We start from the raw sequence: 16,955 nt of genomic DNA on the forward strand, positions 1-16,955 counted from the left end.
CTTTTCTCCAATTTATATAGTACAGTACATGTAGTATTTCTAAAACCCTAGTTGCTTCATTGAATTCGCTAGGAGAGGGATTCATGGCTCGTGACATAAAATTCACAAACACGGCGGGAGCCATCAACCAACAAGCGGTGGCCCTCCTCTCCAACTCAGACCGCTCGGTATTCTACCGGTGCAGCATGGACGGCTACCAAGACACGCTCTGCGCGGACTCCAACCGCCAGTTCTACCGCGAGTGCAAAATCTATGGCACGATCGAACTTCATCTTCTGCAACGCGGCAGTGGTCATACAAAAGAACAGCCTCTTTGTCAGAAGGCCACTCCACGGCCAAGATAATGTGATCACGTGTTAAGGAATGCCTTTCCTTAGCGGTCGGAATCCTCACAATCAAGAAACAAGACCATAGTCGTCGAGCGCCCAAGAGGTTTGGGTCGGCGAAGACGTCCGGCAGAGGGGGTGCTGGGCGCGAGAGAGGTTCTCGTCGGCAGCGATAAAGACGTTTCTTGATGCTCAATTAATTGAGCCAAATAAATAAATTCATATATTGATTGACTGAATATTATGGAAGACTCCACACATATTTATAATACGTGTGGATACAAAAAGATATGCTAAATCCCTATAATATCTAAACAAAGAAGATATGATAAATCCCTATAATATCTAAACAAAATAATAATAGAAATACTCGTATCAACTCTCCCACGGTTAAAATCAACCTTGTCCTCAAGGTAGGAACCAAGAAGCAAAAAGGAGAGTTGAAATCAGAAGCTTCGGCGAGGCAACTCCTCCTAGATCAAACATACACCGAACAACTGAACGTCTATATATATATTCTTGCACGGAATGATTGCTTACCAAGCAGATGTCCCACTCGTCGTGTGTATGTCCCTGCAGCAAACACTTGAAATCCCCGTCGACATCCGACAATAATGCAGCAGCAGGCAGAGGCGCTGTTGAGAGGATGTTGTTCACATCGGAGCTGCACGACCAATATATTTCTTTAGAAGCTGAAACTTGGTGGTCTGCAGGACTTACAGCTCTATCCTCCTCAACTCCATGCTTCTCACCAAGCAAGGCAATAGACGAAATCGATACACCAGTAGCATCCGAATTAGAAGCATCATCGCCACTTACATCTTCCACTTCTGTCTCGGATTTAGAGTCCATAAAAAGCATACTGCCCAAGTTTTCACAATGCTCCTCTTTATCTTCTAGCAATGTCTCATCCACTTCACCAATCTTCTCATCATATACCCCGACGAGCCCTTGCAGCATCATATTGTCAGTCTTGACGATCTCTTCCATGGCCTCGTCGTTTGGAACATCAAGATTAGCGCCCCCATTGTTAGCGGCATTGTTGGGAACATCCTCAACTAGATTTTCGTCATCAATATTCTCCTCAAATACGCAATTCAACCGGGCGAGGAGGGAAGCTTGCTCCAATCTATAAATACGTAATTTCTCGTTGAAATCACTTACGGCAGCTAGTTGGGCCGGGCAAGGCGAACGAACCTTGAGACTGGGAGCAACAACAGGCAACGTCGTTGTGCGGTGACCCAACGATCGGTCGCACTGCGGTGGCTGGTACATAGGCTGCCGTGCAACACTTCCGGCGAATCCCAACAGGTAGGAGAGCGTGGAGGCTGGTCCGGAGTTGACTGGTCACACGCGCGAGCTGACTGTACAGGTCCCGCGGTGGCTGTTCGGTGGAGTAGCGGGGCTAGTGGGAGGCGGGCTGGACTCGCAGCGCTCTCACCTCCTCTTGAGGGTGAGGTCGGTCCCAGCACGTCTCCGTGCGTCGGCGCCGGTCAAAGGTCAGGTAGCTGCGGTCATGCTATTGCGCCAGTGGGTCCCGGCACGTCGGGCGGTGCCGCTGCGTTGCGGGTGTCGAGTACCGCGATCGCGCGCAAGACGCTTGGCCCCGACATCACGGCGGCAACGTCGAGAGGGGTCGCCACCTATCTGATCGCGGAGATCATCAGACCCAAGGGCAGCGGCGTAGATGTGGCTCAATCAATGTGGCTAGTTGCTGTGCGCGGTGGTTTCCCGTCGGGCAGCGACGTAGCTATGGTTCGATCGGTGTTGTGGAGGGTGAGCTCACGATGAAAGTTATTCTCGAGGCCAAATTTAGAAAGAAGTGGTTGTTTGGTCTTTGTTCGCTTCGGAGCCGGAGTGGGACAGATTCACTAGTTAGTGATAACGAGTTCTCACATACACATTCTTCGATGTATACTTCGTTTACGAATGAAATGAGGGAACAAGAAGAAGATATGCTAAGTCCCTATAATATCTAAACAAAATAATAATAGAAATACTCGTATCATCACGGCCCAAGGAAAAACGGACGATCAATGTCGGACCGGACCGGGACCGAGACCGTGGTGCAAAGCAGCACGATCCAGGCAACGAAAGACCTGACGAGCGTGAGCACCTTCCTGGGGAGGTCGTGGAAGGCATACGCCACGGCCGTGTTCATGCAGAATAATTTCAATAACGTGATCGATCCGAGGGGGTGGAGGCCCTTCGACACAACACCGGACACGGTTTTCTTAGCAGAGTATGGAAACCGAGGGAGTAGCAGCGCCAGGACTGGGGGTCGGGTGAAGTGGAAGGGAGTGAGGGTTAGTCTTAGCTTGGCGGAGGCGAGAGGCTTCACGGTCGGCTCTTTTATACAAGGGAAAGAGTGGCTGCCGGCAACACAAGTGCCTTTTGATTTAGGTCTTTTATTCACTTTTATTCTATATATCTGCATGTCATCTTCAGTTATAGTTATAGCTAAAGTTATTATCAATAAATGTGCTATATATTTAGTATATATATTATCAAACAAAAAAATATGGTAACTTTCATGATTGTTATCTTTCTTCAATTTTAATTATTTGTATTTTAATTTAATATATAGTGATTATTAGTTAATTATATATTTGATTCTCTCTAATTAGAAATTACTTATACCATAGTAAGGGACCTAAGGGTATACGACCTAAGGGCATCAGCAGTGGGGCGCCCTAAGGCGCACCACGTCATCAGTTTTATCCTCCTTCCCCCCATCTGCAGTGGGGCGCCCTAAGGCGCGCCACATCATCATTTTATTATTTTGTTTAATTAATTTAAATGTTTTCAAATAACAAGTAACGAGTAAATAAAAAACGTCTAAATAACAAATGGCGACGCATTAATAAAAAAAAGTTACAACATTCAACTTACAAAAAAAACAACTAAGTCGGTGCAATTCCCAACTTCCGACGCAGCTCATCGATTAACGTCCGGAGATATTCGGCTTCGTCGGGGTCGGTACACTTCTTGAGGGCCTTGTGCGTCTGCAATAACGTCATCGCCATCGACGTTGTTGCCAATGACTCAAACGCGGTGACCGTCTGGGTCGGGAGCGTTTCCGGGAACGGAGATGGGTTTGCAGCGATCGAGGATGAGGTAGCGGCCGCCTTCCCCTTGGCCTTCGCAGCCTTGACGCCAGGAGGACACCGGTGTACCGGAACTCCCTTCATCCACGTACGTCCGGTTGAGGTCAACCGGGTGATTGCCGCTGCCGTTGCTTGTGTAATCACCAGCTTCGGTGGTCTTCGTCCTCTTCGGCGCACCAGTGTGCAGAATTCCACCTTGTCCTCGAAACCGCGTGCCATCGTCCGCGTCGATCGTCAGCGTAGCCCACAGTGGGTCGGACGATGGCGCGGACGATGGGCATCGTCCGCGCTATACTCCGCGCCCTTAGTATAGGGCGCGACGATCGTCCGCGACCTATGTCACGCACCCGCAATAGGGCGGACGATGGCGTGCGCGGACGATGCGCGCCATCGGGCGTGCCATCGTCCGCCCCATTGCGGATGGCCTAAGAGTAGTTAGAGATCATTATATTGAAGTAATAATTTAATTGACAGTTCCAAAGCAATTACCATACACTAGAAAAAAAATGCTATGAACTTTTTTTAGTACAATTAAGAACGTCAACGTGTGATTTCAAACATATCCTAACGCTTCAAAAGCATCCATTCCTGATGTTCCAATTAAAATTAAGGGCTAGAAATAGAAGCGTCTGAAAAAAAGTAAAAGACAGATAATATGCCATTAACATAGGGATGCTTTTTTTTGCGTTCTAAATTGTAATTATTTTTTAAAAAATTTCTAATACAAATTGTGTGTCTATTTTTGTATCCTTAAGTTTTTTAGAATGATAGTTTGTTGTTCTAGCAAAATCTACAATATAGATATTTATTTTCCCCTCCAAAATTCATAATCCATCACCAACTAGTTTTTCCAACAATTTCGTATCTTTATATATGCATGCAACAGAATCACTAAGCATATGGGCTGACGTAAACAATAGTACTAGGTATTATAAAATATTAAATCATGTGTTAGATTCGAATTACTATTAATTTGCCTAGATTTCAATTATTCAAAAACTTTCAACCATGCATTCTACAAGTTTGATGTTTTTAACAAAACATTGTAGTAATGATACAATCTTAAATCTGTTGCAAAATTAAAACCCCATTTTTTCTCATCACCAGATAGTCGACATATAGTATATCAAATAGAGTGATGCTAAATGGCCATAATGTGGCCGGCCATAAAAAGTTAATTTAGTCCATTTACATATATAAAAAAATTAGAATTACCAATATAAACTTATATGTGTGTGAATGGGCTTGTGAGTTGATACTTATCTTCGAATTCCATGACGTAAAACACATTAATATCACGAATTACTGTATACGTTGATCAACAATCAAGAAATGACAGTAGTAATAAGTTAAGCAAAAACTACGAAAGAGCAACACTAACATGTTGAGCAACATATAATGAAGATGATATAAAAGTAAAATCAAGTAGTATTAAACCAAAAATTTGAAAAAAAATCAATTTTTTTTGTTATTAAATTAATTTATGGCTGGCCATAATGTGGCCGCATAGCATTATTCTATCAAAGAGTGATGCTAAATGGCCATAATGTGGTCGGCCATAAAAAGTTAATTTAGTCCATTTACATATATAAAAAAATTAGAATTACCGATATAAACTTATATGTGTGTGAATGGGCTTGTGAGTTGATACTTATCTTTGAATTCCATGACGTAAAACACATTAATATCACGAATTACTGTATACGTTGAGCAACAATCAAGAAATGACAGTAGTAATAAGTTAAGCAAAAACTACGAAAGAACAACACTAACATGTTGAGCAACATATAATGAAGATGATATAAAAGTAAAATCAAGTAGTATTAAACCAAAAATTTGAAAAAAAAACAATTTTTTTTGTTATTAAATTAATTTATGGCTGGCCATAATGTGGCCGCATAGCATTATTCTATCAAAGAGTGATGCTAAATGGCCATAATGTGGTCGGCCATAAAAAGTTAATTTAGTCCATTTACATATATAAAAAAATTAGAATTACCAATATAAACTTATATGTGTGTGAATGGGCTTGTGAGTTGATACTTATCTTTGAATTCCATGACGTAAAACACATTAATATCACAAATTACTGTATACGTTGAGCAACAATCAAGAAATGACAGTAGTAATAAGTTAAGCAAAAACTACGAAAGAGCAACACTAACATGTTGAGCAACATATAATGAAGATGATATAAAAGTAAAATCAAGTAGTATTAAACCAAAAATTTGAAAAAAAAACAATTTTTTTTGTTATTAAATTAATTTATGGCTGGCCATAATCTGGCCGCATAGCATTATTCTATCAATGAGTGATGCTAAATGGCCATAATGTGGCCGGCCATAAAAAGTTAATTTAGTCCATTTACATATATAAAAAAATTAGAATTACCAATATAAACTTATATGTGTGTGAATGGGCTTGTGAGTTGATACTTATCTTTGAATTCCATGACGTAAAACACATTAATATCACGAATTACTGTATACGTTGAGCAACAATCAAGAAATGACAGTAGTAATAAGTTAAGCAAAAACTACGAAAGAGCAACACTAACATGTTGAGCAACATATAATGAAGATGATATAAAAGTAAAATCAAGTAGTATTAAACCAAAAATTTGAAAAAAATCAATTTTTTTTGTTATTAAATTAATTTATGGCTGGCCATAATGTGGCCGCATAGCATTATTCTATCAAAGAGTGATGCTAAATGGCCATAATGTGGCCGGCCATAAAAAGTTAATTTAGTCCTTTTACATATATAAAAAAATTAGAATTACCAATATAAACTTATATGTGTGTGAATGGGCTTGTGAGTTGATACTTATCTTTGAATTCCATGACGTAAAACACATTAATATCCCAAATTACTGTATACGTTGAGCAACAATCAAGAAATGACAGTAGTAATAAGTTAAGCAAAAACTACGAAAGAGCAACACTAACATGTTGAGCAACATATAATGAAGATGATATAAAAGTAAAATCAAGTAGTATTAAACCAATAATTTGAAAAAAAATCAATTTTTTTTGTTATTAAATTAATTTATGGCTGGCCATAATGTGGCCGCATAGCATTATTCTATCAAAGAGTGATGCTAAATGGCCATAATGTGGCCGGCCATAAAAAGTTAATTTAGTCCATTTACATATATAAAAAAATTAGAATTACCAATATAAACTTATATGTGTGTGAATGGGCTTGTGAGTTGATACTTATCTTTGAATTCCATGACGTAAAACACATTAATATCACGAATTACTGTATACGTTGAGCAACAATCAAGAAATGACAGTAGTAATAAGTTAAGCAAAAACTACGAAAGAGCAACACTAACATGTTGAGCAACATATAATGAAGATGAAATAAAAGTAAAATCAAGTAGTATTAAACCAAAAATTTGAAAAAAAATCAATTTTTTTTGTTATTAAATTAATTTATGGCTGGCCATAATGTGGCCGCATTGCACTATTCTATCAAATATAACTACTAACCGAGTCAAATGCCACGTATTAAAAAGTGTGGACAATAACATTTTACAAATCATATCAAAATTACAAACAGAGCAAAAGTTTAGTAAAATAAGTAACATCTAGAGCCAATCAACCTAAACTTCATATACACATGTAGACATAGAGTTTAGTAGGTCCAAACCCAATAATGCCCCTCTAAATTGGATACAAATTAACAAGTTAGTGCAACAAAAGTTGAGAAGCCGTTGAACTAAACCTTTCACACATATTCAACCACCATACCTTCCACCCCAACCACCACCTCACTCCCTCTTTATTACAAACCCCCCAAAAACAAACTCATGGCCTCCACAGACTTCACTTTCCCCGCCACCGCCGACTCCTCCCCCGACTCCCCGCCTCTGTGGTGTCACTCCACCACCGCCCCCCGCCTTGAGGGGGGCGAAGAAGAGGGGTTCAACTTGCCGTCGTTTCAAGCGTTCAGATTTTCAAAAGGCTCTAAGGAGAGAGATGACGAAGAAGGAGAAGAGAAAATGGACATGTTGTGGGAGGATTTGAACGAAGATCGATTTGCGAAAAATGGGCTGAATTCGGATACTTCGCCGCCTAGGAGAGAAGTGAGGGTGAGCTGCATCAGAGGTTTGAGGTTGTCGAAAGCGAATGGGCACATAATCTCTGGGAAGAAAACAAGTATTCTTCTATTCATCAAAGCTTTGAAGAAGGTGTTTCTCATGCATAATTCGCAACGTGGGATCAACAAGAAGCCATCTTAGTAATTTAATCAATCTTTTTTTATGATATTGTTCTTGGTTTGATCTTGATTTAGATACTTTGTTTATTCTTTTGGTTTTGTTGTTGGAAGAGGGAATGAAGAACATGATTTAAAGATTTTATTTATACTATTTCCATTTCTCTTTTGTATTTTTATCTAGTGTATATGATTAATTTTATTTTAAAGATAAATATAATAGTCAATCATACTATTATGTTGGGATGATAGATTTGCATAATATCTTGTGATCTGGGTATTAATTAATCAACATCAATTATGTGGGATGAAATTGAAAAAAAAAATCGATGCTTGAAACTAGAGTAGGAAAATCATGAATCTGACGTGGCTTAAGCTTACGTGGTGGTATTATAGATATTCAGTTGTATACTTGTACTCTTATCAGTGCATGCATGTCAAATTTATGACGACCCCACTTAGTTTTTAGCTACTACAGTAATGTTTAGTACCTTTTTTTGGAAGATATACTAATTTGGGATCTCAGGCAATAATTAAACAAAATCGATAATTTAGGATAAAATTGACAGGAAAAAAGAAAGAAAGAAAGAAGCAATTTGAGATGTGCCATGCATGTTGTACATGGAGACAAGGTATGTAATTCCACAGGCTAAGTGCATGACGACGTGAATATTCTATATATATGTTGTATTTCAATGTGTTTAGATAAAGAGACATATCAAATATTGAATGAATGTTAGGTGAATAGTCCATTTCATGGGATAGTTATATTTGCCTGTGACTATCTTGATTGTAAGATAGTCACCTATCAATTAACATGTTCAATTAAAAGCTGTAATACACTTACACAAGGAGTTGTTCGTCTTTGCAAATCATTATTATTTGGAGGATATTAATGAGAGTGGTTGGTTAGTGACAGTATGAAGCCTTCTTTTTTTCATTAAAATGGAAAAAGACATTATGTTTGTCCTTGTAAACGTGAGAAAAAGTCCAAATAAATTTGTTGGAATCATAATTCATAACTATAGTCTATATATATATGCAGAAAATTGATTGTTTCAACACCTCACAATAAATTACGAATCTACGATGCCATAAAAAATGTATCTGAATACAATTCGTTATTTTCAACATGAAAAAGGAAAGAAAAATAGGGATAACCATATAAACCAATTCACTATAAATGATAATTTAGAATAAAAATTAAAAAGAAAATCACCTAAGATTGATAGTATTTAACTTCAACTCTAAAATTAATAGTAGTTCTAAAAGAAGAGGTGATTGCTCTCCATATTCCAATTATCCAATATCTGAAAGTCTGAAACAAACGTACATATGAAGTAAAACAATATAAATTCCACGTGTGTAGTGACTTAGTGGTAGAAAACCAAAGTTGGAGATTCGAGTCCACGATATATAGGTCTTTAAATTTATTGTTGCATTTATCATTAGAACAATTTACGTTCAGCAAGCAAAAGAAAATCTTGGAATAACCACCAAAATTTTATCAAGGTAATGATGACAAAGAATACATGGTATAGACACTGAAACAGGTGCTAGCATAATGAATATGGTTAGAAAAGATATTAGTCGGGTGCTAAATTTGTGGGCATTATACAATCAATACATCTCATGATCTCATCAATGGACTCGAACTGAGGCTCTAGAACATGGTGTTTATGTTTTATGTAGTTCTGTATTTTCAGCAAGTCAAAGAGCCAGCAATAGCTAACCTTCTCCTCGCATGTATCGTATTGTATTGGTGGAAGCAATGCGCCTTCACCATTCGACGTAGCAAATTGCAAATATATATGCCACAAGAGACTGTCTCCACCACTCCAACATTGACACATAGATCAAAAGAATGAACCTGTTTCCTTGATGCTAGATGAGGCGTGATGGAAAACTTAAACCATTTCATGTTGTGGAACATTCCTCTTCTCCTCGGATCTGTGATGGTGCAGCTTAGCAATCTTGCGCCTCTCGCAGTCCTGAAATGTGGATATTGAGTTCAACAATTAAAGCATTAGGAATTGTGATGCTTTAATGATTATCTAAGTCTGGGTTGAACTACAATGACACCTTGAACATGTGGAGGTAAAAGGAATTCTCTGGATTACTCCTTCTCAGTTTGTGATATGTGTAGGCAAAACTCAGCTGGTCACGGGGAGTAAATCGTTCAACCTCGTTAAACCAAAGGCAGGAAAACAAGTTTGACATTGGTGTGTGAGCCCTAACAATGAAAGAACCTTCAGGTACATCTGCCATACGATTAACGTGTCATATACAGGAAAGAATATAACAGCCGGATGGAAAGGATTTTGTAAAGATGAAGCTGTCAAAATCATACTGCTTGGCAGAAGTTTGCCAGGATCTGATGCATTGAATCTTCTCATCCCATCTGCTTTATAGAATGCAAACTGTTCATCTATAATGCTATGGTTATACTTGCTGAGCCTCTTGTTTTGGGCCACCTCTTCCCACAAGCAATGCGATCATAGTGATTCGAAATAGCATATTCGTGACCTTTCCTCCACAAGAAATATTCCAAAATAAGCATTGGATCAAGTTGGAGACGAAGTTTGCTGTCCAACCAAATTGAGTACCTGAAATGAAATGGTAGACGGAAATTTTGATAATAAGGTGCTGCGAAATGTGTTGTAAATCATTCAATTTAAGAGGCAATTAACACTAAGAGAGTCAAGTTGTAAAACTGCCGTCTGTTGAAAAAAACCCACCCTCCAATTTCCACAAGTAAAATGAGTGTATGTGACAAAGTGCATTACTAACATGATAACCTTTGAATTGAATATCAACAAACCATTTGAATTGAATTAATATCAAACAAACCACACCGGATACTGGTACGCGACTAGCATACGACTATACGAGTCATACATGATAGAAGTATATCATACTGCTATGAGAAGAGTCCTAGCTGAAGTCCTAAAAAATCATTTTCCTAAGTTCCCTGCATTTCTGAAGGGGCTTTTAGGACTATATCAGCATCTTTCACCAAAAAATATTTAGGAATGGAACTATGTGACAACAAATTTCATTGGGAACTCAGATCGTGAATGAGAAAGTACAGTTTTATAGTGTGTAATGTTAATCCATTGCTCTAAAGGTAAAAATTATAAACCACTGTTTACGATTTTCTTCTTGACAGAAATGATGGTGTATATCTAAAATACACGCTTAACATTATTCAACATTTAGGTGCTGGCTAAAATTTCCAGTATAAATAACACCAAAGCTCACCCAGGCCCCAGACAACAAGTGTATTAATGTGATAAACTGAAAATGTACAGCCAAAGAAGACATGTTCTAAAAATTTAGCAAAAGACCAAAAATATAATGCAAGCAAAATAAGATTAAAGATGCAAAGCATCTTGAAATTGTTCTAGCTATTCTTTGTACCTGGCTGAAGTAAAAAGTCGGTGAGGCAAAAGTTTTGGTATCTTCCCTACTCTCCTCATATCAGTGTAAGGAAGATTCTTTACCACCACAATCTTCCACAGCCCGACGAAGCCCATTGTATCAGGCATTTGACCTTCAGACGAAAGAGTTTGTAAAGTCACTTCATCAACGAACATGACGAAGCATACGTTTTTCCTTGACATACGAGAGACCTGTTGTTTAACAAAAGTGAGTACATCTTTGGGTAGAAAAGTGTGAGATCTCTCAAATCCAGTTATAGTTCCATCATTAATCTCTACCACTTCTCAAGATGGATGACATGTGAGTTATACAGGTCACAGATATCAGTAATCCCTTATGACCATAAACGGTAAACCCCAACAAAAATACCTCTAACTTCAAGAAAGCCATTGAATCAGACACTATTGCAGGGTGTACAACTTTTTTATTGAATGATGAGACCTCTTGCTTAACAACTTTTTTATATAGGAAAATACTAAATCTAATCCAAATTCAATTCTCGTACAAAACTGAAAAACCAGTTACAACTCTCAATTACCTATACTTCTAATAAACTTAAGTATCTCATTGGGTTTATCAGGTATGTGTGACAGAAATGAGGTTAAGTACAACTAAAAGGCAGAAAAAGGGTCCATAGAATCTTACGGCTTTGCCAATTGGTGATCTTAAGCGATCAGAATTGCCAAAAATGCAAGACATAACAGCAATGTGGCAACTGCTAATGTATTTTGCATCATCTTCAGCTAAGTCAAACCCTGTACTTGATGACCCTTTAGGACCTTTCACAAAGCCACAGTTAATCTTCTGATCATGCACAATAAAAGATTCTTCCCTTTCTTCGAGACTCTGATGTCCAGCAAATCTAGTTTCCCATTTTTCATCTTCAGTGGGCTTCTCTTCCCTTTCTGTATATTGTAAGGAAAATCTTGCAAATTTTCGACTTTCTATAGGCTCCACAATCAATGCAGAGGCATCCAGAAATTTCATCTCACAAGAACCTAAAATTGTATGGCATCAGCATTTGATCCAGAATCCCAGACAAGGAACAGACATAACATGACTTCCATTTGTTTTAAAAAGGAAATATCAGCATTTTGCAAATGACCAATACTTGCCTGGAGAACACTGAACAAATAGTAAGTGAAAGGCTTATTGCTGTAATGGAACTCACCCCCTCTGTTGTATCAGTAAATGAATGGTGCAGGCTACTTTAAGTTGAAGTTACCAACAAAACTCAACGATGCAACACAAATCAATTACTCACCCCCTCTGTTGAACCAGACTTTCCACATAACGAGTTAGCAGTTACATCAATTAAAACACAATCAATTGATATGAGTAGGAGGCACAGATGTTCATTGTCAAACTAAGTAGCAGAATAGCTCATTATCTCATTCTTGTAATGAAAAGCTTGAAATCATTGGAGTAATAGGACTTCCAAGAAAAAGTAATTAATAATTAGACAAATTACCAGAAAATTTTCGACGCTTAGACTTCTTTTTTGAACCCGAGTGCTTTTCAGGAACAACCCTCTTAACTGGCTGACCTTCAGCAGAACTGGCCTGCTCAGAAATCAGGTTAACTTTTACTAGGTGGGAGTCTGAAAGAGACTCTTTCTCATATAAATCAGCAGAAGCTTCATCAAGCTCCTCAATATGCTGCTTACTTTGGCTAGTGTCATGCACGAGAGAGGCTTCCCTATTGTTGTTATAGGATTTAGTGGCACTAGAGTGTTCCAAGTCATCATTTACAGTATCATCACTTTCGTCCATTTGATCGTCCTGTAAGTCAATACCATCATCATATTCGTCCACCTCATCTAGTGCTCTGTGTTCCCTCCCATCAGTATCATGTGACTGCTGGTTTCTGTGATCATCTGAATCCATGGACTTCTCAGTGCTCTTTAAAGAAGCCTCGTATTCAGCCTCGTACATTTTCAATTCATTGCGCCCGGCTTCATTGTATAAGCCATTCCTATGGTGATCCGAGTTGCCTTGTGACCGATCATTAGAAGTTACTTTATCACTCTTTTTAACTGGCACATGAACCTTATCCATAGAACCATCCAGGGCTCGCTCCTGTTCCTCCTCAGTATAGTCTTCATCTCTTCTTCTATCATCCCTATCCCAGTACCGTGAATCCTGGCCATGTGCAACAGACCCATGGCCAAACTTAAGCTCCCTGGGTCTCTGTATTCGAGTCACATCCATGAGAAAATCGGTATCATTGCTCGTATACTCATCTTCAGTCTGGTGTCTATTGGTTTCCACACCTAACACAGAAATTATGAGTGAATAGAAAATCTCAAGCTTTTGCCTAGCAAGTTGCACTAGATGAAACAATTCAGATTTAATTAATTTAACAAGAGATTTTAGGGTACATCCATTTCGACATGCAGTTGGATGATTTGTAATTTGGTAGATTTTACAATTTGGATTGACAAACATATTAGCACATACAGCTGATGATTTGTAATTTGGTAGATTTTACAATTTGGATTGAATGTCGGAAATAAATGTGCAATTTCAGATCCACCGTCATCCACCGCATAAACGAGGCCTTAGTCAATATCTACATCCCTGGGATATTATGATTGAGGCAAGGATCTGGAAAGATTAATTCGACTTATATCTTAATAACGAATCTCATAGCAACTTCCAAACTGTACTAAAAGGGTTCTGCAGATCTGACAACTAAATGGAGGTTTTACAAACCTCTAATGTTGATCAAAGCTGGCATATTAAAACTTCAATAGCACAAATATGAGCAAAATCATTTGCAATTCACCATGCTAGGGTCCATGCACAAATTATTCCCACGAAAAAACATCATCCAAGTTCAAAGATCCCAATATTATCAGCAAGCAAACACTCAACACAAGTGCAGATCACTGAAGTCTCGAGCTCCAATTCACTATACCAAAACATTTATTCAATCGCCAAAATTTTCAGCTAGAAGAGCTCACAAAAACTGAGAAATTAAACGCTCCAACACCAAACCCCTAAACCCATTATTCACAGACCTTTAATCTGCATTGCGAAGTAGAAAAAAGCGGAGATCGACAGAATGAGAGCGAATATCAGAATGCAGAATCCGATAGAGATCTTATACGGCGGCGGCGCCTTCGATCGCCGGTGGTGGAACTGCCTGGAGGCGCCGCGGAAATTGAGCGGTAAGTGATCCGTGACGACGCCGTTACGGGAGCCATTGCCGCCGGATTGCCTGAACTGAGGCATCCGCGCATTATTGGACGTAGATAAATGCGCGTACTTATATACCCAGCCCCGGTAGGAGAACGATTGGAAACTGTAATTACTGAGCAGCTGGTGAGGACAATCGGAGGAAATTGATTAAGCTCACCGGAGAGGGATTGATTTCTGAGTGGGGCAGCGGTGGGAGTGTGAAGTAAGGAATGCGGTGGATTTTAAATTTTTAAGTAATGTGTGATTTTTTTTATTGCGTAGCTGCCAAAATTGCCCCTAGATTTACAATTTTAAATTTGCTTATTTTGTTTTGGGAATTATCATTTCATATCTGATATTTGAACGAGCATCCGCAATCAGAATAGCGCAGTTATAGCCCAGCCATAGTCTAGCCACAAACTCCTCCTATCATCAGTACTAAAATCTTCCTGTCACATAATCAAAACAAACAAATAGCTCAGCAATAGCCTAGTCACATCACTGAAAATTATATAAAACAAATAATTAACAATCAGACAAAATACGGAATTAAATTTACGACACATATACAGGAAAATTCAATAATAATATTAAAATTAAAAAAAGTACATTAATTAAAAAAACTCCTCTTCCACGCACGAGCCCCCCGCCTCCGCCTCACTCCTCGCCGTCGTCGCTGTCGCCGCTATCCGGTGTTGGATATTTTAGTGTAATTGGATTAACTTGATTGATCAATATGATCATAATGAGACATCAAATAAGTTGGAAGTGCGGAGTGCACACTTGTTTGAATTCGTTATGATTGGACGGGGGTTCGGGGGCAGTGCCCCCGAGAGCGGGGTCCAAGGGGCGCCGGCCCCTGGCTGGGGTCGAGCTGAAGTTGCTATACAGAAATCTTCATCCGGAAATGTAATAATTTCCGATAATTGAAGGACCAAATCGCGTATATATAGTGTTTCGAAAATTAAAAATAAAAATAAAAAATGGTTGGCCGATCGGGAGCCTGCAATGGCGGTCAGCCGATCGGCGAGCGCATCGGCTAGCGCCCACAAATCAGCGTGCGCTCGCCGTTTTTCTCGCCGATTTGCCGCTCGCCGGCTGCAATGATTCGGCGAGCGGACCGGCCAGCGCCAGGAATCGGCTAGCCGGTCCGCTCGCCTCCATTGTGGATGCTCTTATCGAACCCGGCTAGCCGGTCTGCTCGCCGCCATTGTGGATGCTTTTATCATTTCTTCGAGAATTTCAGTACATTTACATGATGTTAGACTATGCATCAAAAAGAACAATTGAAAATGAGGAAAACTAGTTTACAGAGGCTGATATGCTTGGGTGTAAATCGACAAGGTGGAGGGATTGGGATCCTATGCTGTGCACACAGATGCACAGCGGTCCTACTGTTACACACAAAAAAATAAAATAATTAAATCAATTAAATTAAATAAATCAGGTAAATATATACTCCCTCCGGTCCTAATAATTCGTCACGATTTGATCGGCACAGATTTTAATAAATGTAATAGAAAGTAGGTTGAAAAAGTTGGTGACATGCGGATCCTATTTTTATATATTAGTTTTATAATAAAATGTGAGTTTGAATGAGTTAGGGGATGTAGGGGCCACTATACAAAATGGTAAAAGTGAAAGCTGACAAATTTTTAGGGACGGACGGAAATGAAAATAGGTGATAAATTTTCAGGGACGGTGAGAGTATTGTTTTACTATTATTTTGTGAGGAACAGCAAGGCTGCTATGCATTTGTGCACAGCAGAGGATCCCATCTCGTGGTAGAGCGCCATTATTTTAGGGTCGAAAGTTTTTGACATGACACAATAATCAGATACGAACATACACAAAATTAATGGTTTAAGTCAAGCTTTATTAGATTCGTGTTTTATCCTGATAATTTTAAGTTGGGTTTGGATCAGATTTGTAAATACACCTTTTTATTAGATTATGTTTAGGTTAGACTTTATTGGGTTTTGCTGAAAACGACCCAATCTGTACCGTTTGCTACATTTATATTTTGCTACGGAAGACTAACAATAATCATTATTTAGATTAAAATATTTGTGTAAAAGTGTAAAAAAATTGGTGCTGCTATTATTTCAACTTTTAAGAGATAATCACATTGCTTGTCGGACCAATCATTAGAAAGCAATCTAGAAGTTTAATGGAAAATTAGTGCATGGATTAATTTGAGAAGTTTGAGGTAAGAATTATGCAAGAAGTTTATTGAAGATGCAAATCCTCTTTGTTGGACATAAATTAAGAATTTTTTTAATAAAATAAATAGATGGAAATTTATTAACTTATACTCCATTAATTGATGATTTGTTTTTCTTTTATTATTTAGGATTTCTTATTAGTTTGATAATTTTTTTTATTGTTTTAGATTTAGTTTGCATATAAATAGGCATCATCCATGTTGGACGAAATTTGACAATCCTTTCATACAATCATATTTTGAGAGTTGTAAATCTCCCCCTTTTTCTTTCGAAATTTGGCATACAATCGACTTAAATGTTACTATTACACAAATGTTTGTGGTGTCTTCATTGTTTCAAGGTCCATCTTCCATTCTTAATTAGATATTTTTCTCCCAATAGAGGTCTTTTTTTCTTTTTTTTTTTGGTGAAGTAAGATCCAAAGTATATGGTGAAACAAAGCCATGAGCA

General features: G+C 38.5%; 2 protein-coding genes and 1 pseudogene across 2 annotated transcripts; 2 read left to right on the forward strand and 1 right to left on the reverse strand.

Moving 5' to 3' along the window:
• The first annotated feature begins 2,362 nt into the window (after positions 1-2,362).
• Positions 2,363-2,780, forward strand: LOC121772574 (pectinesterase-like). Its single transcript, XM_042169724.1, has 2 exons — positions 2,363-2,713; positions 2,775-2,780. Exons 1-2 carry the CDS (start codon positions 2,363-2,365, stop codon positions 2,778-2,780), a joined length of 357 nt encoding a protein of 118 aa, XP_042025658.1.
• A 4,470-nt stretch (positions 2,781-7,250) lies between these two features.
• LOC121772582 lies at positions 7,251-7,682 on the forward strand. Its single transcript, XM_042169735.1, has one exon. It carries the CDS (start codon positions 7,251-7,253, stop codon positions 7,680-7,682), a length of 432 nt encoding a protein of 143 aa, XP_042025669.1.
• A 1,511-nt stretch (positions 7,683-9,193) lies between these two features.
• LOC121786742 lies at positions 9,194-14,519 on the reverse strand (annotated as a pseudogene).
• Positions 14,520-16,955: the final 2,436 nt, after the last annotated feature.

Source organism: Salvia splendens, chromosome 2 (genome assembly GCF_004379255.2).
Source record: "Salvia splendens isolate huo1 chromosome 2, SspV2, whole genome shotgun sequence".
NCBI classification, from domain to species: Eukaryota; Viridiplantae; Streptophyta; class Magnoliopsida; order Lamiales; family Lamiaceae; genus Salvia; species Salvia splendens.

Coding starts and splice junctions, on each gene's coding strand:
- LOC121772574 (XM_042169724.1), top strand. CDS start 2,363: ATGTCGGACCGGACCGGGACCGAGACCGTGGTGCAAAGCAGCACGATC.
- LOC121772582 (XM_042169735.1), top strand. CDS start 7,251: ATGGCCTCCACAGACTTCACTTTCCCCGCCACCGCCGACTCCTCCCCC.